Source organism: Sebastes fasciatus, chromosome 2 (assembly GCF_043250625.1).
Source record: "Sebastes fasciatus isolate fSebFas1 chromosome 2, fSebFas1.pri, whole genome shotgun sequence".
NCBI classification, from domain to species: Eukaryota; Metazoa; Chordata; class Actinopteri; order Perciformes; family Sebastidae; genus Sebastes; species Sebastes fasciatus.
In genome coordinates, this window is record NC_133796.1 from 9,628,890 (window position 1) to 9,651,333 (window position 22,444).

The window sequence follows — 22,444 nt, forward strand, 5'->3', positions numbered from 1 at the left end:
ATAATGACAAGGAGAAAGATGCACCAGCGATTCACCCGCTATCAGCAGTCATACATATATTCTAAAAGAGGAACAAGGTAGTTCTTTATCTCTTCTCCTAGAAAGCTATTTGAATGTCATGCTCAAGAAATAATGAACATAATTTCAAACATCATTTAAGAGGTAACAAAAAACAAAACAACTTTATCGGTAACTGCCGTTGGAATCATAGTGAGAACTGTGGCGTCCATTTCACCACTATCATCTAATCTAGTTACTGTAATGTGATGCAGCATTTATTCAGTGTCTGCTACTGTTCCAAATGCTTCTGGCGTTAGTGCAAATGTTCAGCTTGGTTGAACATGAACTTGGTTGGCCATCTGATGCAGTCTTTGCTCCCTAGATGGAACATGTGATGTCGCAGGAGCTCCAACATCTTGGCGGAGGACACTCTGCTCCTCAGACATTTCGAAAACAAGTTAAACTAGACTGGAGACAACATGTGACATTATATCACCCCCATTGGGAAAATGGTTTCAGAAAATATACTTTTTATGAACAAATAGGAGAGTAAATCACTTGTCAACAGCACGTGTCTTTCTCCATGTGGCTTCCCGTGCTATAAAATATAAAAAGCCACAGTGCTATCATGCATATAATGGTACTCCAGTTCCTTGGGTAAAAGCCTCCAAGTTGGAGGTGGAGAGCGGCTGTAATGAATGAATTAAACCTTTATTGCCCCTCGGGGAATATTGCTTTGCACAAAGAGCATAAAAGAATATCAAAAGAACATCAACAACCATACATGACAGCACATAATATAACACCAGAGGTTCCACACATTAAACCCAGCAACTGAACAGTTTCCGCTCTGAATATATTGGTTGTCTGACTTCCAGTGAGGCCCACTTTGGTGGAAGCATATTTCTTCCAAGGAGGTCAGCGCTCAGACGTTACAGCAGATTGAGGGGGCATTTATGTGACCAGTGAATTCCCAGTGATGGTGAGGAGGTGCTGTGGAAAGTAATAAGATGTAAGATGCCGTGGTATAGAGGAATTTGTTTCTTCATTTCAGGAGCATGTAAGAGCAAGATGAGTTCGAGAGTATGGGAGAGGTGTGGGTGTTTTGTTCTGTGTGGATTAAATATCTGATTAGGAGATTCCTCCTCTTCCAAGTCATGTTCAGGATAATTTACCCTTAGTGAATTGAAACTCAAACCTTTGGAGAGACTGAAACTGGAAAAAAAAATGCTTCATCAATCAGAGTAGAAATATGCTTAGAAGGCAAATTACTGTGCTCCGCCTTCATGTCTCATACTAAAGTTTTGTAGAATCTGACTGTTTTCATGGGCAATTGTGGTCGCTATTAGTATTTATATTTCATGTTGGTGATATTGTAGAAGCAAGACTTGTTACTTTCTCAACAGCTGCGGATACAGTGCCTTTGAGCAAGTACCTGAACTACTCACCTCTCCAGTGAAACTGCTCTGCAGCCAACAGCAGAAGTGTTTGAGCTGCAGAGCTGTGAATATGTAGAAATGTAATCAGGCAGACGAGGACCAATACACCTGATACACTGCATTGCTGGAAATCTTGGAGGTGTGAGAAGGTGTGAAAGCAGCTTCTAGATATGTGATGACATGAGTCAGGGCTCAGTCCCAGAGGCTATGATGGAAGGAAGACTACAGACTATAAAGTGCACTCAGTAGAGTGCAGATCTCCGCCAGGTGTGTCTGCAACGACCACGGCTGTAATGTTTGATTTAAATTCATTCAATAAAACACAATAGCGTATCAGACAGGTTTTTTCACTCTCACAAAAATTGAGGTTTCAAGAGAGCTTGTTTACTGACAGTATTTGGACTTTCAAGGAATATGATTACAATCAAGGCTGAACACCTTGATAGTAATCATCAAGGGAGGGGAAACATTACTCAGTTGCTTTCCCCACCCACTCAATCAGTAGTATTCCAGTAGAAGCTTATTTCCATGTTATTGCCACCCTCTTTTTGGGAACCCCCCTCCTCCCTTCTCCTCCCCTTCCTGTGTGACACAGACACATTTTTAATCACTTTTCTTATCTGTCTACACTACGAGGTTCTGGCAGCAACAGACTGTGTATTTCGGTGTCAGTTGATTTTGTGTCAGTAGCCCGTGCTACCGCTGTGTTCATTGGCTCATTATCAGTTCTTCTAAGAGCAGCAGCAGCCAAATGTCTGAAATAGGGCTGGGTGATTAATGAACTTTAATTTCAATTACGATTTTGGCTTCCAACGATTATGAAAACGAGATAATCGAGACGATAGGATTATTGTGCCACATTCAGTTTCGCAATGATGCTCCCGTTTTGTTTTGTCTTACACTGGAATATGTTGAATATAGTTTACCAAAATGCTGAATATATGTTTAGGAGTTTTCAGTAGGTTGTGGCAGTGCATTACGACGTATTTTTCATATATTATTATACAGTATATTGAATATTTATGTTTAATAGTTTTCAGTATTGATTGTGGAAATGCATTAATGTTACAACATTGATCTTACGTATTTTGATATAATTTATTTTTATTTATTATTTTTGTATTATTTAATTATTTTATTTTATTTTTATTTTTTATTTGTTTTTCAGTTGAATTATTTTTAAAGTTCAAGAAAATTCGCAGTTAAACAGACTTTTAAAAAAATAATAATAAATGCATTGATTCCATATGAGTAATAATGTTAAATAAACGTGATCTCAATATTGACCAAAATAATTGGGATTATGATTTTTGCCATAATTAAGCAGCCCAAGCCTGAAATGAAACCCCCCTTAGGTTTCCACCTCCCTACACAGATACATTTATCATTATTATTGTATATCTTCTACTAACACGTCTTATCTGTACAAATTATAGAGTGTTCTTGTGACAGCTCACAATATGCTTTAGGTCATAGAAAATGAAGAGGAAAATGTGAAGAATATGCAGATGAGCAACTGATTTTGGCTTCATCAGCTGCCGTGAGACTGTGTTGTCTTTCTTGCTGACAGTTAGATGAGAAGACTGATACCACTCATGTCTGGACAGGACAGGATGAGAAATAGTCCAGCACATAAGCCTCTGGAAAACTAAGCATTGTTTTTCCGCTTTTTTTGAACAGACTGAACAACAAGCTGTAAAGTGTTAATGAGCTTTAGTGCCAGGACAGGGCTGCTTCATATTTACTGTTCTTCATCACTTTTTTTTTTCATCCATTTTGTTCTCTCTGCATGTAAACTGCTTGTTTGTCTGCCAGTGAGCATCTTTAATGTCCGGGGATAGGAGCGGATGTTTAAAGAAAACTAAATTGACCCTTGATTTCTGTCTTTCTAGGTGACTTTCATGAAAAGGAAGTTTGGTCTGATGAAGAAGGCCTATGAGTTGAGCGTTCTGTGTGACTGTGAGATCGCCCTCATCATCTTCAACAGCTCCAACAAGCTGTTCCAGTATGCCAGCACCGACATGGACAAAGTCCTGTTGAAATACACCGAGTACAACGAACCCCACGAGAGCAGAACCAACTGTGACATTGTAGAGGTGAGTGGCAGTGCGATTTAGTTCAGTCTCATGTCATAATGTTAGTGTTGTCATTGAAGAGCTTTGACCTGACAAAATATGGTACCCAGTACAGTCTTAATGTATAGTCTGTGTTTGGAGAGAAAATGTGAACTTTCTTTTTCCTCTTTACTTTTGATGGATGATCTAGTGAAACCTATTATGCTGTTGCACTCAGCGTAAATAGTGTTGTGAGTGCCAGGTAAATGTAAGTATGCTTCACATTCTTCAACAGCCTATTTTGCATTAACAATCGCAAAATGATAGAAAAGATTTGATAGCGTTTCTCATGATTCATGCCTTGGGAATTGATAGCTGACCGTAAACATTTTTAGTTTTTTTTCCAATGGACAGTTAGTAGAGAGTAAATACAGAAAAAGAAAAGACAGTGAAAGAGGGGGAATATAATTTGTAGTACCAGCAGGAAGGAGAGAGAGTGAGCGAGATCTTGACATTGTAAAACAAAAAATTCCTCAATATTTGTTCTGAAGGCTTTGACGCTGTTAGCATCCATTTAGAGGATTAAGGAAGGAAATTACTGCATGTGTTGCATGCATTGTGTTTAAAAAAGATGAATTTCTAGAAAGGGTTACGGCAGAGGACTCAGCAGAAGTCGTTAATGCCTCGTTCACTCTACTCGACTTTAGCCCTGATTTTCCACTCGCCGACAAGCCCCAGATCAGAGGCAAATCCGCGTTGGCTCGGCACTCGAGCGCCATGTGTGAACTGTTCAAAGACACGAGTCGAGAGGCTCGCCGGTGCCTCGCAGACACATTCCAGATTACTAGCACGCTAAATATCTGGACCTGTCGGGGAGTCTGTCAGGGAGCACCAGCCAATGAGAGCACGAGACACGGGTTGAGGGAAGATGTGGTGGAGGGGTCGCCTGTAAGAATAGCAACTTTTCTGTATGTGTTGCATTTGCACAACGGACGAAAGTTGTTGATGCACCTAGGGTGTTGGATGTTTGCATGAATATACATAACGCATAACACGGTGACTGATTTACATAGGGAAATAGAAAAGATGTGTCGAAACAGGCTATTTTGTGTGCCAACGACAACATCAACAAGCATGACTACACCCGTTTCACTTCTCGCCTGTGTTGCAGCTGTCTTACTTCTTTTTAAATTTGAGGCAGTAGAATATACATTTTGAAAGACATTTAATGTATTTTTGTCATTCGAGGGAACACATAAATGCTGAAATTTATATACAACACAAAGTGCATGCCAAGACTAGCTGTAACATTGGAGAGGCAGGAGAGACTAACAGGAATGTCCCTGTAACAACTCAGGCAGTGGAGTAATTTCGTGCTGACTTACATGGCACAGAATAATAGGACGTCAAAGGACAATCAGGAGTTAATGTGATAATACTGGTTGAAACCCTGTGGGAAAATGAAGTCCTAATACTGAAAAAAAAATAAAGCTATCAGGAAAATTCCACAGATTACACATTTCAAATATGGGTTTCTTAGAGTTTTTAGAATGACCAAATTTGGCAAGGTGGTCAACTTCACCAAAATGTGACAAAAGGTTTGATACAAAAATGATCTCTGGTAGGTAGCTGTGTACTGTTTGCATGCAAACACTTTGATATAGTTTAAGTGTGATGAAGAGTCATTTTTGGCAATTAGCATTGTTGTAAAAGAGAGAAAAGGTGACTGTGTAGCAGCTCCTTGATGGTTTGTTCATTTTAATCACCAAACATGGCAGGCCTGTTTGTTGAGTGGGTGAACAGACATACACGTCAAAATAAGAAATGACTGTAATGGTGGAACATCTGCCCAGTGCATCCTGTTTTGTTTACTCAGGAAGTGAGGCACAGCAAGATTTTGCAGTGCTGATACAAGATGGACTTAAGACTGAGATTTTCACATCATAAATTTGCAGGAAATAGATAAAAGACTACTGATGGGCTGGTCTTCCGATTTTGGATTATGCAAATCATCTGTGAGAGTGTTTATCAAGCATTAACTCACACCAGTCGTAGCCCACTGGCGACAGATAGATGTTTTCAGTGATAAGATGAGATCCAGCCGTTGTTGCATCATGGTCCCTGAGCAACGCTGTCCCGTCTCTCACAGCACGTACTCATTGCAGCTGCCATTAAAAATGAATGGTCATCGTGACTCACGTTCTGGCTGTTTATGTAAGCCTCTAATGCGTGTTTGCCTTGCTGAGAGCCTGAAGCTACTACTCACACACACACACACACACACAAACTGTCAACTGTAAAGGAAGCTAAACTTCCCAAACTAACTGTGTTTATTTTCAAAATGCCTCTTTCCCCTTTCCTGAAAAGGAAAGTAGCTTCAGTGTTCAAGTGTGTTTCAGGAGAGTCCAGGCCTGTTTTCCAGCTTCTTTCTACATTCACTCAGCATCCTACCGGAATCACTGACTCAAACTTAACCATCCCAAGTAAATCCAGCGGTGTATTGTCACATAGTAATTATACTTCTTTAAAGTATTTAAGAACTTTGTTTGAGGTTTTATATTTCTGTCAACTTTTACTCCTCTGCATTTCCTAAATAAAATGTGTACTTTTACTCCGATACATTTCCCCTAAGCATCTTCGTTACTCGTTACGACTGCAAGCTAGCAGGTTTGGCGAATCAGTGGTCCTAGCTTGCAAGTTACATCATTCAGGTGATGGTCGAGTGCAAACAAAGTGCTCTTAAAGCAGGCTGCATGTGTCAGATTATGCTACTTGCTACTTGAGACTACGAGGGAAGGAAAAACTGGATTTTGTTCTTTAAATCCTTTAAGTTGTGAAGACCTTGTTTTTCTTCAAGTATAATATAGCCTCCATCTTTAAGATGGTGTACATGTTAAGAGGAAAACTGCATAACTTCATAAATCTCAAAATTGCTTGCTTTATTATTAACAGCATTTACTTGTACTTTTACTTTCAATATTTAAGTACATTTAATATCAGAATATGACTTTTGATACTTAAGTACAGTAAATATCGGACACTAGGTCTTTTACTCAGGTAATAGGTGACTTTAACTTCTACTAAAGTCATTTTCTGGTTAGATAAGTGTTGCTTTCAGGTACTTCATCCACCACTGAGTAAATCTAACATTGTTTCTCAAGGCGAATAAGACAGTTATAGGACTGCAAAGAACAAAAAAACAAGCAAACCTGAAGCCAATACAATCTTTGGGATGATCAGGAACATGCATGTGAAACAGTAAAGCCTCTCCAAAGACCACAACTGTGTAATTCATCCTCTTAGATGTAGCGATAGTAGTGGTAGAGGTTAACATGCATCATTATCATATCACCCATTATGATTCTAAATAGCATAATCATGTCTATTCTCCTGCTGTAGTAAGCCACAAGCAGTCACCTGTGTCTGCTCTGAAGGCCATTAGCCGGGCTTCATTTGCCTGCTTTGAGCCCTTATTTGTTTATTCCCACACATGTCACGCAGACAGACAGGCTGGTTAAAACAAAACCTGGAAAGTGAGAGGTTGGTCTTTTACATATCGGTCAGTCCATTTGCAACATTCAAGCATGATATTTGACTATGTGTAACATAATACCCGACTGGCTGCAACAGACTTCCCACGTCCCGGCGGACTGGCAGAAAGTTTCTTTGGATTTATTGTCGTTGTTTGATGGGGCATGATGTTTGCTGATGATTATCTCTCTGGCACAAACACAAAAACAAGCTCACAAGTTTCTTTGTCACACACAGGGAGTCTACAAATCCAGCATACACTCTATCTTTTAACTTTGTTTAGTAGTATAAGTATCTTTTAAAGCTTAGTTAAGCTGTCGTGGTGCGTTGCTGACCAGAGAAACATCATAATGTGTAGCTAGATTTTAATACAAAGCATGTTTTCCCCTTTTTAACAAACCTACCTAGAGTCAGCTATCCACCATTAGTGTTGTGAAGGATTAGTTTGACTTTTGGGGAAATACGCTTAGTCGCTTTCTCAGCCCAGTCGCACAGCAGTTTGTGAAATAGTCACGAAATTTAATGTATTGATTCATGTTCATAGACATGATTTTAAAAAAATTTTTGTGATAGTCAGCACGAAATCATTTCGTATGTAATCTACGTAATTGTGAACCGGGTAGTATAATGAGCGGCGAACGCTAGCATGGGAAGAGGTCGGGGTGGATGTGTGGGTCAAAAAACACAGGACTTTCACCCAGGAGACCGGTGTTTGTGAAACCACAAGTCAAAGTTGATTTATTTGTTACATAACTTCCGTACTTAAGTTACGCCACATCCAGAGTTATTTTAACCCAAACCACAATCTTTTCCTAAACCTATCTAAGTAGTTTTGTTGCCTAAGCCTAACCAAGTCGATCTTTTCCTAAACTTAACTAAGAAGTTTGTTGCTTAAACCTAACCAAGTCAATCTTTTCCTCAATCTAACTAAGTAGTTGTATTTTGAAAAGACTGGAGGGGAAATGAAACACATAAAAAATAACACGTTGAAAGTCGTGCTGAGCTTCACGAAAACAAAAGGCTAATTTGTGCCTATGTACACGAATAAAATATATTAAATTTCGTGACTATTTCACAAACTGCTGTGAGACTGTGTTGGCTTTCTTGCTGACAGTTAGATGAGAAGACTGATACCACTCATGTCTGGACAGGACAGGACGAGAAATAGTCCAGCACATAAGCCTCCGGAAAACTAAGCGCTGTTTTTCTGCTTTTTTTGTACAGACTGAACAACAAGGTGTAAAGTGTAGATGAGCTTTAGTGCCAGGACAGGGCTGCTTCATATTTACTGTACCGATATGAGAGTGGTATCAATCTCAGTGCTGTCAACCTAGGAACTATCTCCCTAGATTTAACGACTTTTTATTCGCCTTTAGCGAATCTGGACAGACACGAGTGATCTGTGAATGTCTAACGACCAATCATTGATGCCCATTGTTTGTCCAGGAAACCTTGTCTCCTTTGTTAGTTATATAACTTGACTATTTAAGTTTTTCTTTTTCTTAAAATATACAGGGTTTCCAAGTGAGTGAGTTTATTCCACTGTCTGGATCCTTTCTATCATGATACTTCAGTTACACAGTCTATACAACACCCTTCATAAAAAGTTTTTTTTAAATTAGAGGTAGATTTAGATGCATATTGATGAGATGATAACAGAAATTTACGACTATGAATATGTAATGATTTCTTAGCTAAACAGAATTTTAATTTCAGTTTGACTTCCAGCAATAACAGTCTTTTGAAAAACACTCTACTGATCTATCTCCATACAGAGGAGATAAAAGAGTAACGTCAACATAAAATGAAGGTGGAGGCCAGGAAGGCTCTTTTTTTTTTACTATGATGATGATGATGATGGTCTGCCAGCTAAAACAACTACAAAGTCAGTCAACTGGTCAGCTAATCTCACTGACGGATTACTTTTGTCATAATAATGAGACAGGTTTGTGTGCAGCAGAGTTGAGTTTCAGCAACAACAGAGCAGCCGTCCAAGGTATGCAATGTAGTCATTTCAGCCTGCAGAGCCCAGAGATAAATGAGAACCATAACAGAAAGTGAAAACTATGATACACAGAAACCTGACACTGTGGCGTACAGCAGAGCGGTCGAAGTCAAATATGATAGGATGTCTTATGAGAAATCTATCTTCAGAAACTGCATGGACTTAGAAAGTGTGTGCGCTTATCTGCCACAGATGTGTCGAATCACATCTCAAACACTACTGTGTCCTCCCTATTCTTAGCCTATAGGGCAATCACCCAACTGGAAAAGACTCTCTCCAGGGGGAAAAAGAGGGGCCTTATTTTATCTTTGATGCAGCCCCAACAGCAACAAGACATCACCCTTGCATGTTAAGATGCTTAACGTTGCAGCTCGCGCCTCATGGTGGCAATGATCCACATGCCTTTGGAGATCCACTAAAGCCCACTTTGACATTTGAGATGATAAGGAGACACGCACTCTCGGGTCCTCGAACAGACATTTTAAGATAGTCGTCAGTGCCCAGACATGATGTAGTGGTTTGAACCAGCATCTGTGGAGCCACATATAGCCTGGTGGGTCTTGGACCAAATCCCACTAGACCCTTCTCTCTTTGGTCTACTCTGTGTCCCTCTGTGCCCTCATACTGTCGCTGGTACTAGTCTCACAGGAAGGCATATAAATACCCCAACATTACACGGACATTCCACATGTTACGAGTACACATTTTAGCCTTTTCGTATGTCATTTGTACGCCGCATTTCGCTTGTCATTTGTACGTCACTTAAACATCCGCAGTTAGGTTTAGGCAAGAAAACTACTTAGTTAGGATAAGGGAAAAACGTCACGGTTGGGCTTAAAATAAATAAGTAAACTAAGTAAAACAACTACGGAAAACACATCACAAACGTCAACAACAAATATGTGACAAACTCACGTGACAAATGTCACTTACAAAACAAAACAATGGTCTTGAACACAGGTCTCCTGGTTAAAAGTCAGGTGTTTGTTGGGCCTATCCACTTCTCCACTCGCCCACCATGATTGATCTTTCTCGCTTTTTATACTACGTCACTAACTCTTACCGTAGCATGTATACGCGGATGCTTTTACATTGCAGTCAGTACAAGATACATGGCGTACAAAAGACATGCGGAAATCAGGAAAGGCGTACTTATTGCACGCTAAATGCCTTGTGCATTATTGTGGCATTTATACGGGCTGGTCCCACTGTCCATTCTCTAAAGAAAATAACTTCCTTTCATAGGAGCTGTACCTCCCCCATATTTAAAGATGAGCTGTAAAGCTACCTGAGAATGGTGTGAGACATATAAAGAAACTGAAGTGGTCACAGGATTAGTAACAGCTGTCCTCATCCCTCCCCTTTGGTTGTAAGGTGAAGCAGAGTTCACAACTGAATCAGAGTAGAGTAACAAACTCCTGATGCTGAGCAAACAAAAACTTCCCATCTGTTGTAATTCGGCTCATTTCACCTCACCTCGTTAATAATGATTGCTGAGTAATTATGCGTTGAATATCAATGCTGGAATCTGGGGTCTGTGTCAACTTACTGTAATGTTTACGATATGCTTGCAGGTATTTTACAAGTTATGATTGCAATTAGACAGCCAGATTGTGATCAGTCCTGCATCTCTTTCTGTTGTAAATGTGACAGTTGGAGCAGAATCTGTGCCTGAGTTTATTTTCACGTGACAGACACATAAAGCCCTCGTAAGAAGGGATGAATATTTAATTGCACTACAGCACTTTTTGTTTACACAGACACATTCCAGACTTTTTAGCAGAGTTTTGTGTGATATCTCAACAATACAAGTTATGTACTTCCCTGCGATGTTGTGATAAAACTGATACTACAGTGCTTTAATGGAGCAGGAGCAGGGCCATTGCTCTTACTGAACCGTGGCATTGAGCAAGTGTTGAATGTACAAATTAATTAATATTTTGGAACATCAAAGTGTTGTGTCTCTTCTTACTTGCCATTGGCATTTGATGGCTGAAAAGTAAGGTTGTCCTCGACCAAAGAAATTCTTAATCGACAAACACTAAGTACATTTTTGTTGACTAAAAGATTAGTTGATTTAATCGACAGATTTGTAAAACTGAGTTCCTCGACAAAGATTCACACAAAAGCACCACTTTAAATCTCATGTTTACCAGAGATGTGCTCATAAGTTTCTTGGAAATAAGTCATTCAGCATAAAGAAAAGCATAAAAGCAGCATATCGACAAAAGAAATCTTAGTCGACTAAGACCAAGACGACCGATCAGTTGACTAATCAACTAAGAGGGGCAGCCTTTTGACATTGTAAAAAATATGGTAATAGTAATAATAGTCTTTTTTATTCCTGTACTGTGTGTGTCAGAGTGTATGTCAGGGCCATATTACTTGTAATTTCTAGAATTTTTAGATCACTAATGAATAATTCCTTTGCCACCTGTCATTTTGACTGATAATATTCGTGGCACTGCTACACGGTAACATAATGCACCATCCCATAATTAGACAAAATAGCAATCGCAAACTGACTGACAGCTTTAGACAAAGCTTGTACTGATTTGAACAAGCCGAACACTGCGTGTGTCCTTATTTGAGCTGGCCAGCTTCATGGTTACTGGCGTGTGGAAATAACCAGCCATTGAATTGAGCGGGAACTGAGCGTGTGACTTCTCTAAGTGGTCACCAGTTGTTAAAATGTAGTAATTGAGGCCTGTGGTGAAAATAGACTTGCGAGTGTGTGTTTAAAGCTCCTAATACCTACCAGTGTCTGGGAATGTAGAGGACATGTGGTGGACAGACAGTCAGCTGGCTGGTGTGTTGGTCTGTCCTTTTCACGCTATGACGTGTAATGTAATGAGGAGCAGAGATGAGATGATGGATGCCAGAGATGTGAGGTCATCTCATAGGCTCGCGTGATGCCGCTATGATTTGATTTTTTACATTGACTCCTGTACTGAAGTCCAGGTGCTGTAAATTAACATCCATCAATTCATCCGTCCATGTTTTAAACCAATTATATAAACCTAATCCGTCTAAACCTCCTGAACAATGCCAAGTCCTTGCTTGGTTTCCTTTTTATTTACAATGGGCATTACATATGTTTTTTTTAATGTGGTGCAGACATTTTCAATTTGAAATTTGCCATCACAAAAAATGCTTTCTTTATATATATATATGAATGTGCATTCCTCTCTTTGGACTTAAAGCTGCTGTATCAACAATGGGTCACATAACTATGTGTGATGTGAAAGGTGTCGCTCGTAGTGATGAACCCACAGAAAGTTATGAGCCAACTTTGCAGTTCCCCTCAGCTCTATTGAGCGTTTCGGTTCACTCTCACCAACCTTCAGTAGTTTCCTGCCGCAGCAAGCAGCTGTTTCCAGCTAAAAAAGCTCTAAAAACCCCACTGTACACTACCTGCTTACCATGACGGACAGACAAAGTTAGCGAGTATCTAATGAACATAGAGGAGCATTTAGCAGCTGAAGAGTCAGATATTTCCCTCAGGAGTTGGTAGAGATCAAAACAGAAATAAAAGGATGGTTTTTGCTGCCCCCAAGTGGCCCAAAAAATCTGCTCATGCAAGTTAAAACTTAAATCTGTTATAGATGCTTCCGTGCTTAAAAACCCAACAAGCGCACACCTTTATGAACATGTAATGTGCCTTATGTTGTTATAGCAGGGGTCAGAGTCAAACAGTGGATATGTTAAAGATATGATGTGATGTAAAGACACTTTTATAATCCCAGTATGTTACAAAAGGAGTTAGAGATCATTAAACTATTAGCAGGATATTGATGCAAGGATGTACAAATATCACGATAGAAACCGACAAGATGTGAACTTTTATCAGAACCATTGTGGTTAATAAATCTGGTATCATTATCAGAGAGAGGTTTCTATACTGACAATATTAATATCACAAGTTTCAGTTCCACATCCTATTTTCATGTGTGTAAATTGTAACAATAATATTATAATTTTAAGTGTTGTTGATGATTGATGATACATAAACACCTATAAGGGACGCTGCTACCTGACACGGAACCAAAACAAGGTACTGCTGTGGACGGGGCCGGCAGCAAAACATATTTAAGCCACCTAAATGAAAGGCTCACCTAAAACAATCTTCAAAACACCCAAACTATCCCTTTAACCTTGCCATCACAACTTCATGCCTAACCCCAGCCTTTACCCTGAGCCTAACCTAAATGTAATGATCAGGTTCTTCCTTCCTCAAAGCAGCATTTTCTTGACCAGGACTGCCTTTCTGCAGCGGTGTGGATATTTGTCCCAGCTGTGCTGCTGACAGTAATACGATCCTCTACAGATTTGTTTGTGCTAATGAATCTCATTTGACGGCTATATCTCTGTGGTGCTCGGGGACGCATCAACAGCCAACGTTTTGCCTTTTATTTCCCTGTCTATCCACCCCTACACCACTATAAACACCCAACCAAACCCAAAGTTGTTTCAGGCTCGCTATAAAAATATCTGCTTACTCCAGTCCATTGTGTTTAAAAGGCTGCTGTGAATATAGATGAGAAAGTCTGTGATGTGGAGCAGCATCTCTCTTGAGGAAGACTACTGTTAATATGTGCACTACTCAGACCAGCTTTGTGTCTGTCACGCTGCTTCAAAGCTCATAAAGGCAAACAAACTGTCAGACACTCGAGAGAAGAAGAATATATGCTTTATGGGCAGATGATATTTGGCTAAAGCATGAATGCAGCTGCTCAGCAACTGTACTATATGTTTCAACCATCCTGGACCTTTGTTAATATTGATGGTGTTTCAAACGCTGGGAACAGCTGGTAAAACACCCTGTGTCTGAAGTCCTTGGAAACAGTTTTCTAACATCAAAACACAAATAATGTGTAATGAACCAAACGCCACACAACTTTTTTAATGTTGTTGCAAAGTAACACATTAAAGGTACAGTGTGTAGGATTTGGTGGCATCTAGTTGTGTGGTTGCAGATTGCAACCAACTGAGTACCCCTCCACTCACTCCTCCCTTTCTAAGACTGGTAACGTGAGTCACCGTGTGCAAAACTGTGGTTGCCACTTTAGGAGCACCAGAAGTCAGACGGCGGCTGGCGGTAGCACAGTTTGGCACTTTGCAGCAGTGTATCGGAGTACCACAGTGGCCTTCAGGTAATGTAAAAACGCGAAAGGCCCTCTCTAGAGTCAGTGTTTGGTTTGTCCGTTCTGGGCTACTGTAGGAACATGGCGGAGCAACACGGCGGACTCCGTGAAGAAGACCGCTCCCTATGTAGATGTGAAGGGCTCATTCTAAGCTAACAAAAACACAACGATTCTTCGTTTCAGGTGATTATACACTGATTAAAACATAGTTATGAATATTATATTCCATTTCTGCTGATAAATCTCCCAAAATGCTACACACTGGCCCTTTAAGAGGCATTTTACCACAGGGTAAAAATGTGTTTCCCCGTCTTTACTGTATCGAGAATCACAGTAAAGGACTTCATTTACAGCCCTGCAGAAATGTAAATATGGCCTCAGTGTTTTCTTTATACTGTGAACCTCTTGAGAACCAGATCTGGTTTCTAGTCCTGTTAGTGGTTTGTTGTCCTTCCTGCTCTTTAACCACATATTAGACAGGGACCAACCAGAACTATACACATCCTGTGTTCTGCAATACCTCAGCTTGTGACATGGACAAATGTAATTATATACTGATGCTGAATAATTTATGTGTTTTAAGTTCAAACTGATCAGCTTGGCTCTTTTTCAATTTGTGAAGTGCTTATTTTATTCAGTTTTTATCTGTATTTCTGTCTAATTTATTTAACAAACGTTTTTAGGTAGGTAGGAAAGGTAAGGAAAGTAGGTATTGGGATGCTAGGTATACTATAAAATCTTGTATTAAATTGTAGATGGATTTATTACATTGATTTTGATATAAATAGTAGCAGAAAACTATGACCAGAAAACTGAAAGACCACAATTTGTTTGCATATATAATGCATTTTCCCCCTGCACTCCCAAATGATAAAAGCATACTGTATCTGCGTTTTTAAGTAATTATGTAGGTTCTGTGGTGCTTTGTGAGGGGTAAAATAATCAGCGTAAAACGAAGGAATTGAAGCCACTTTGCTGGCCAACATTAAAACTTTAAACCCCTTTCCTCAACTTCTGTTTCTATATTTTCTGCCCTTTACCTTTGTAGGATCGTACAGCTCTGCTCTATATGTTGAAAAATAACGACAGAAACCGTTTCATTTCAGGGGCGATGAGAAGGGAGGCAAAGTAATAGGAAAATATGATGGGGGGGTTGGGAGAAAAAAACACTGAACCCATGTGTTTCAAAGCTGTATGTTCTTTGTAAATTCTACTGTATTTTAGACATTGTGGTCTGTAATGAAGGACTTCTACATACGGAAGGATTTAGAAAGATTTCAAATAGATATGTAAATCATTTTTAACAAACTGGTTGGTTGTGATTTATGAAGTGCTTTCTGCTCTCAGTAGTCAGCTCACCACTCTCTCTGGGGAAAATGTGGCTTTATAATGAATGTCAACTACAGGCCACTGTAAGCCGTGCCAACGAGCTATTGATGTTGGTGCAATTTCTACTTTTTTAACCAATGCTTTTTAATCAATATTTGTAATGCTTCTCCTCTGTGTTTATCTCACCTGCAGGCCCTGAACAAGAAGGAGCACAGAGGCTGTGACAGCCCCGATGCTGACGCCTCCTACGTCCTCACCCCCAACACTGAGGAGAAATACAAGAAGATTAATGAAGAGTTCGACAACATGATGAAGAGTCATAAAATTGTAAGTTGCGCTATAGTGTATTGTCTACAGCCAGTATGCCACTGAGCAGCTCTGCTGATGCAGATCAAAGCCTTGTTTAATAATATTGGAAGTCTGTTAAGAGACTGTAACCCATTGGCATATTCCCCCACTGGCTTTAAAATCCTCTTGGTTTTGATTGGGATTATTCTTCCATCCATCCATCCATCCATCTGCAACCGCTTATCCCGTTAGGGGTCGCGGGGGGGCTGGAGCCGATCCCAGCCGACATTGGGCGAAGGCAGGGTACACCCTGGACAGGTCGCCAGTCCATCGCAGGGCTGACACATAGAGACAGACAACCATTCACGCTCACACTCACACCTACGGGCAATTTAGAGTCCACAATTAACCTAACCTGCATGTCTTTGGACTGTGGGAGGAAACCGGAGTACCCGGAGAAAACCCACGCTAACACGGGGAGAACATGCAAACTCCACACAGAAGGGTCCCAAGCCGGATTTGAACCTGCAACCCTCTAGCTGTGAGGCGCCAGTGCTAACCACTGCACCACCGTGCAGCCCGGATTATTCTTCCCTTTCTTTTTATTTCTACAGCATAAAATGTGGGGCAAAATGTCAGATTTATGTCAGTTAGTTGGTGATCATATGCTTGACCCCTTTGATGAGGTACCTGGTTAAACAAACATAGAAACATAAAACGCAAGAAGGCAAAATAAAAGACAAAAACAGATTGTGGCTCATTACAAGTATTGTGTTCTGGTATTGATCAAGCTGTCTCTATCTGTCACTCCCTCTCCAGCCCACCGTCCATCCACAGCAGAACTACATGCATGGCAGCATGTCGTACAGCCCCGGTGCAGGAGGAGGAGGAGGAGGAGGAGGACCGACCTCCCAAGCTCTAGCTGCAGCCACAGCAGCTCTGGCTGACAGTGGGATCCTCTCTTCACATCACACACACCTCCACCGAAACATGAACCCTCCACAAAGACCTCCCAGCACTGGAAACACAGGTGTGTGCATGTGTGTGTGCTTAATATTCCAGGGGAAGACGGGTAATAAGATATTTGCCTTGCTCTTTCATAACTAAACACATTTTGCACACTGAGCTGATGAAACTCAATCATAGGAAACACAACAATTTGTGAAGGTAAATTTAGTGGTTCACATTTTGTCTGGAGGGGACCTAAAATGATGGGAGGACCAACTAACTGTGACAAATATCACAGCAGGCAAATAGGACTGTATTAGGTACTAGAGAGGGGAAAAAAGGAACACATTAACCAGCACATGCAATTTTAAAATCGCCAACCTCCTCTAGAGAATTAAACCTTGTCCTAATAGGGCTTACGTCTACATTTAATGTGCATTCTCTCCTGCAGTGAGTCACTGCATATTTGAAATATTTGGTTATATTCAGTTTATTTGCAAAGATATAACAGACGAAATAGATGGTGACAATTTAGAAAAAACGAAGACCAGCAAACAAATTCTGACGACCAGCAAAACCAGTTGGATTCGTGACAGTAGTTACAGTACACAAACTGGTGGGAAAAGAAATCAAATAACAATCAGTGTGTGTGTGTGTCTTTATCCTCAGGTGGCCTGCAGGGCAGCTCTGATATGTCTCTGCAAAATGGGTCTGGACCAGTTGGTATGTATCTCTCAGGAGTCATACAAACACACTCTGGCAAAACGTTACCTTTAAGCTGCACCATCACTAGAGCACTTAAATATGTCATTCAACTTATTGTGGACCAAGGAAGTACTTAAGATAACACAGTTATTCAGAGTAAAGAATAATATAATTATATACTGTACATGAATGTGTTACATTTTCATGTATGGCTTTTTATTTCTGGAAAATCCTTCACTATCAGTGCAGGTTAGATGCAGAAATGAAAAATGAGAGGTTGTCTATAGTGGCAAAAAAATCTTTCTACCACGTGTCATGATGATTCTAGTGGTTCAGCAACTGACCTTTGACCTTCTTACTATTGGTTGCTTTGTTGACTGTATATAAAGACATGACAGCTCGGTGGCTCACGCTAGCAAGCTGCGGCCGCACTCGGCTTATGATTAGCTCTGACGGGTGTGTTGGCGGGAACTCGATACCGCGGCTCCGGCCCCCCCCAATCACTGCTGTGCAGACTCTGGCTCCAAATAATGTCAAAATATCAAGATGGCAGCTCCGTATCCGGGATAGGGATGGGAGGATTATGGAGACATGTCGTCCATCTTTATATACAGCCTATGGTTGCTTCAGAACGTTGTCATCTGGGAAGTTTAGTTCATTATTCTTTTGATCCTCATTAGAAGTCTCTCTGTAGTGTGTAAACACTCTAAAGTATAAGTACTACCTTACCTCACATCACCTCACATCACCTCACCTCACACACTCTGTACACAGCATCCTCCCTGATGGGAGTTTACCTGCTGTGACCTCTCTCTCTCTCTCTCTCTCTCTCTCTCTCTCTCTCTCTCTCTCTCTCTCTCTCTCTCTCTCTATCTCTCTCTATCTGTGTGTCTGTGGCAGCCAATCTGCTGTTGTGTTCAGTGTCCAACAGATCAGGCCAGTTACTGTTGGGAAATCTGCTTTTTCATAACCATGTACAACCTAATAGCATGCCTGACAGTCAAACAAATGTTTCATATCCATATTATTATATTATATTGTTTTATATTGTACTATTTTATTGTGTTAGTGCTGTGAGCTTTAAAGACGCTCAGTTTATCAGAGATCATTTAGCAGAAAAAAATCATGACAATACATTTATGATTCTGTAAGTCAATTTGACCTGTAGAAAAAAAATTATCAGAGCATTTACTACTAATACAATTTTGATAACAGTCTTTATTTATAGAAAACTAAAATGCAGTTGGAGTGGTTAAACTGCTGTTTGAGGAAATTTAAAAATAGGTGAAATTACGTAAAAAGATCATTAGAAAAGCCACTGAATGTCTGTCAAAAGAGTGCAACCCACATGTACTGTCATGTATCAGCAGCTCAGGGTCCAGGCCGATTACACTTTCATTTATCCATCACAGACATACTATATTATCACTGTGCAATGTAAGAAAAATTCACCCACGCATCTGTACATCGTAAATGTATCATGTTTTCAACACAGACGAGGTACGTTCTGTGACTACTTCACATCAGAACATTTGAACGGTTTCAGCTTAAATGCTAGTGGAAGTAGCTGTGCTGTTTAATGAGTCTGGAGGCACCTCAGTGTCATTTGTTGCTGGTTTATGTCAGCTTTATTTGTCTGTACCGTTGGATCTCACAAACTGTCCTTGCAAACTATCCTGCCTGTCATCTTCGTGCTCTCCCTCCCAGAACAGCATGTCTCATAAGAACACCGCCATTATGTAATGTCAAGAGCAAGAAAAGATCAATTATTCATTATTATCTCCTGTATAATATATAGCCATACTTTCTCCGTTCTCCATTCAGAGCCTGGCGGTGGACAGGTTGATTTAATGGATCTAACGCATGGGACTGTAACCTTCCCCTTGCTTTTAACGCACTTTCCTAATCTTAAAATATTTCTAAATGTAGGTGCATTGTGCTTTTACACTGAAAAGAAAAAGACTGTAAGAGGCTCTGAAAATATCCCGGCACAATGTTTATTTGAACAGATTGCACATACAGGGCTCCTGGTCTGTGTAGAAAAGCTCATATTCTCCATCATCAATCAGTCAGTCAACCTGTTAGTGAATTCTTAGGGGAAGTTTGGGATTTCTTTTCCACCACTTCTCAAATGTCCTTATATTTCTTTGTTTCTGTGTTCAGTGAACGGTTTTGTGGGCTCACCTGGTGGAGGCAGCTTGGGGAAGATCATACCACCCAAATCTCCTCCTCTTCCACCTCTTGGGAACAGCCTGGTCCCCACCAGCCGCAAGACAGACCTTCGAGTGGTCATCCCTCAGTCCAAAGGAATGATGCAAACACTGGTAAGTGTGTGTGGTTCTTATATTTAGGACCTCAACACAGGTCCTCACAGAGGTTAATAAGGATGAAGAATATCCTCCATTTTTGGCACTGTCTGTGAAGAAATGCTCTTCTTGAGGCTGGTTGTTAACGGGTAGTTTGTTTTGAAGTGGGGTTGTATGAAGTGCTTATCTATAGTCAATGTATTACCTACAGTAGATGACGGTTGGCACGCCCCCAGTTTGGTGAAGCAGGCAGGAGTTACCACACCCAACCAAAGCAACGTACTGCTGTGGACGGGAGCAGCAGAAAAACATATTTTAGTCACCTAAAATAAAGGCTCACCTAAAAAAAAACATTTTAGTTTAAGTGTACGCAATGTTTCGTATATTTTTGCCAAATTACCTTACCATGAGACATCTATATGTCTATGTTTGTGACAGGGAACTGAAGCCGTTATCTATGCTCTTCGCCAAAGCCACCAGACTCCGTTGAAAACACCTACAATTTTTCCTCGACGAACGCAGGAGTTGCTGGACTACCGCTGCCTCGATCGCTTGTGTTATTGTGTGACTGTGGTTAGTTTGGGTTCACCAAAGTCACACAATAGCACAAACAAACTAACCGATCGCGGCAGCGGTAGACCAGCAACCTCCATGTTCTGCTGGGTAAAATTAAAGTTTTTTTAATGGAGTCTGGTGGCTTTGATGAGAGCATAGATGGATACAACGGCTTCAGTTCCCAGTCGGAAAGGGCTGTCTGACGGCAAAGTAAAGCGTGAAAATTTTCTAAATATAGTGTACACTTAAACTGATATTGATATTTTTCAGGTGGGCCTTTCTTTCAGGTGACTAAAATATGTCTTGCCCGTCCACAGCAGTCAGTTGCTTTGGTTCCGTGCAGTAACTCCTGTCTGCTTCTCCAAACTGGGGGCGTGCCGATCTACTGTAGGTAATACACTGACTATGGATAAGAACCTCATACAACCCCACCTCAAAACACCTGAACTATCCCTTTAATACAATAATACTTTAAACTGCATTATTTGATTTTTGGCCACTAGGTGGAAGCAAATATGGAAACAAGTTGACAGATCCACAACCACAACTTTATAAAATGTTGCACTTCTTAGCTGCTTATGCACAACTCAGTAAAAACACAGGCCAGAAGCCTTTCAGTGCCTGAGTCTGAGGAACCAGATTGGAACACAATGTTTTGTTGGACGCAGACAAGAACAGAGTAAATAGATGATGCAGATCACCACAGAATTGCTCAGCAACTTTTTTAGTTCGACACCATCTGGACCAGATGGTTGGTGAGTGTGCAATGAAATCATTGTTCTTTTAAAGAGGACAGGATCTCTCTGTTCCACACATCAATATTGGCAAAGAATTGCTCGCCTGATTTAAAAAATAATTGACTTCAAGGCATGAGTTGTCAGTAATCCTCTTCACGATCCATAGTCCCTTTCAGTGGAGTCTGCAGGTTTTCACTTTTCATCGTGAACTAACATAGTTAAAAAACATTGTATGCATCCTTAAAGTGATAGTTTGGGTGTTTTGAAGTGGGGTTGTATGAGGTACTCATCCATTGTAGGTGTATTACCTACAGTAGATGACGGTCGGTGTGGCCCCAGCATCGAGAAACAGACAGGAGCACCGACACGAGAGCAAAGCAATACAGTGCTGTGGACGGGGAAGGCAAAAAAACATATTTTAGCCACCTTAAAGAAAGGCTCGCTGACCTTACAATCATATTGAATGCATTTCATACCTCATGGAACAACCTCATTTTGGCTGCATTGTTTACATCCATTTACAGTCTTCTTCTCCTCTTTTACTGGCGTGTTGCTACCCTTTACACTTTACGGCCACTAACTGACAATATTTGTCATATGAGCCAATGCCTGCGGGTTACAAGACAAGATCCAAACAATTCAGGGACCTGTTCATCAAAACATTGTAGCACTAGTGGTCAGAAACTCCTCTGGAAGCCATTACTGTGGTTATACATTTCTTCTGTCCATGTACAATTCTGTCTCTACTAAAAACTGTGCGTTTTTGCTTTTTCTTGCCTCTTTAACTTCAGTATTTTTGTGTTGTTATTAGCTGTTGTTTATCGTTTTACATGAAACAACTATTTTAATCTGAGAAATCTACATAAGAGCGGCCTATTGTTCAAAACAGTGGACTGATAACTCTTAGCACTGAAGGGAGCCTCTATTTTATAACCTTGGCTGTAGTATTAAAAAAATGTTTTACAGTAGATTGTGAAGCCAAAACAGCAAAGGTTGAGGGCGACCTCACTGGTAATGACAGGGGCGTGTGTAGTATCTTTTATATTAAGGAGGAAATTAGATACCATGATCTCTGCAGTCTGTGGTAACATTTGCAGAAATACCACAAGAATCAGTTAAGTGTTATTTGTGTGTAGTTTTTCCTTTACACACAACTTGACACCACTGCTTGAGACACCCTCCCCCCCCCATGATCTTTTTGCCAGACTGAATTTGTCTCCATCCTGAAGAACTTCATTATGCATTTCAGTGAAAGAAACATAAATCCTGTCATTTACAAATTCATAAAATTTGTTTTGGAAGGCCACACAAAAAGATTGATGATATTTCAAGCGGGCTGCCAATTCATCCACTTTGTTGGAAAGCGAGTGCAGATTCTCTGTGGAGGCTCAAGATTCAGAAAT

At 40.4% G+C, this 22,444-nt stretch overlaps 1 protein-coding gene across 2 annotated transcripts in view; it reads left to right on the top strand.

The window, feature by feature from the left end:
* LOC141783572 (myocyte-specific enhancer factor 2A-like) overlaps positions 1 to 22,444 on the top strand; it is a 52,485-nt gene that overhangs the window by 23,559 nt on the left and 6,482 nt on the right. For both annotated transcript variants that reach the window (XM_074660956.1, XM_074660962.1), the window contains 5 exons: positions 3,332 to 3,535; positions 15,695 to 15,829; positions 16,610 to 16,820; positions 17,408 to 17,461; positions 19,607 to 19,767. In XM_074660956.1, coding sequence (XP_074517057.1) covers positions 3,332 to 3,535; positions 15,695 to 15,829; positions 16,610 to 16,820; positions 17,408 to 17,461; positions 19,607 to 19,767 — 765 coding nt within the window. The remainder of the gene's footprint in view (positions 1 to 3,331; positions 3,536 to 15,694; positions 15,830 to 16,609; positions 16,821 to 17,407; positions 17,462 to 19,606; positions 19,768 to 22,444) is intronic.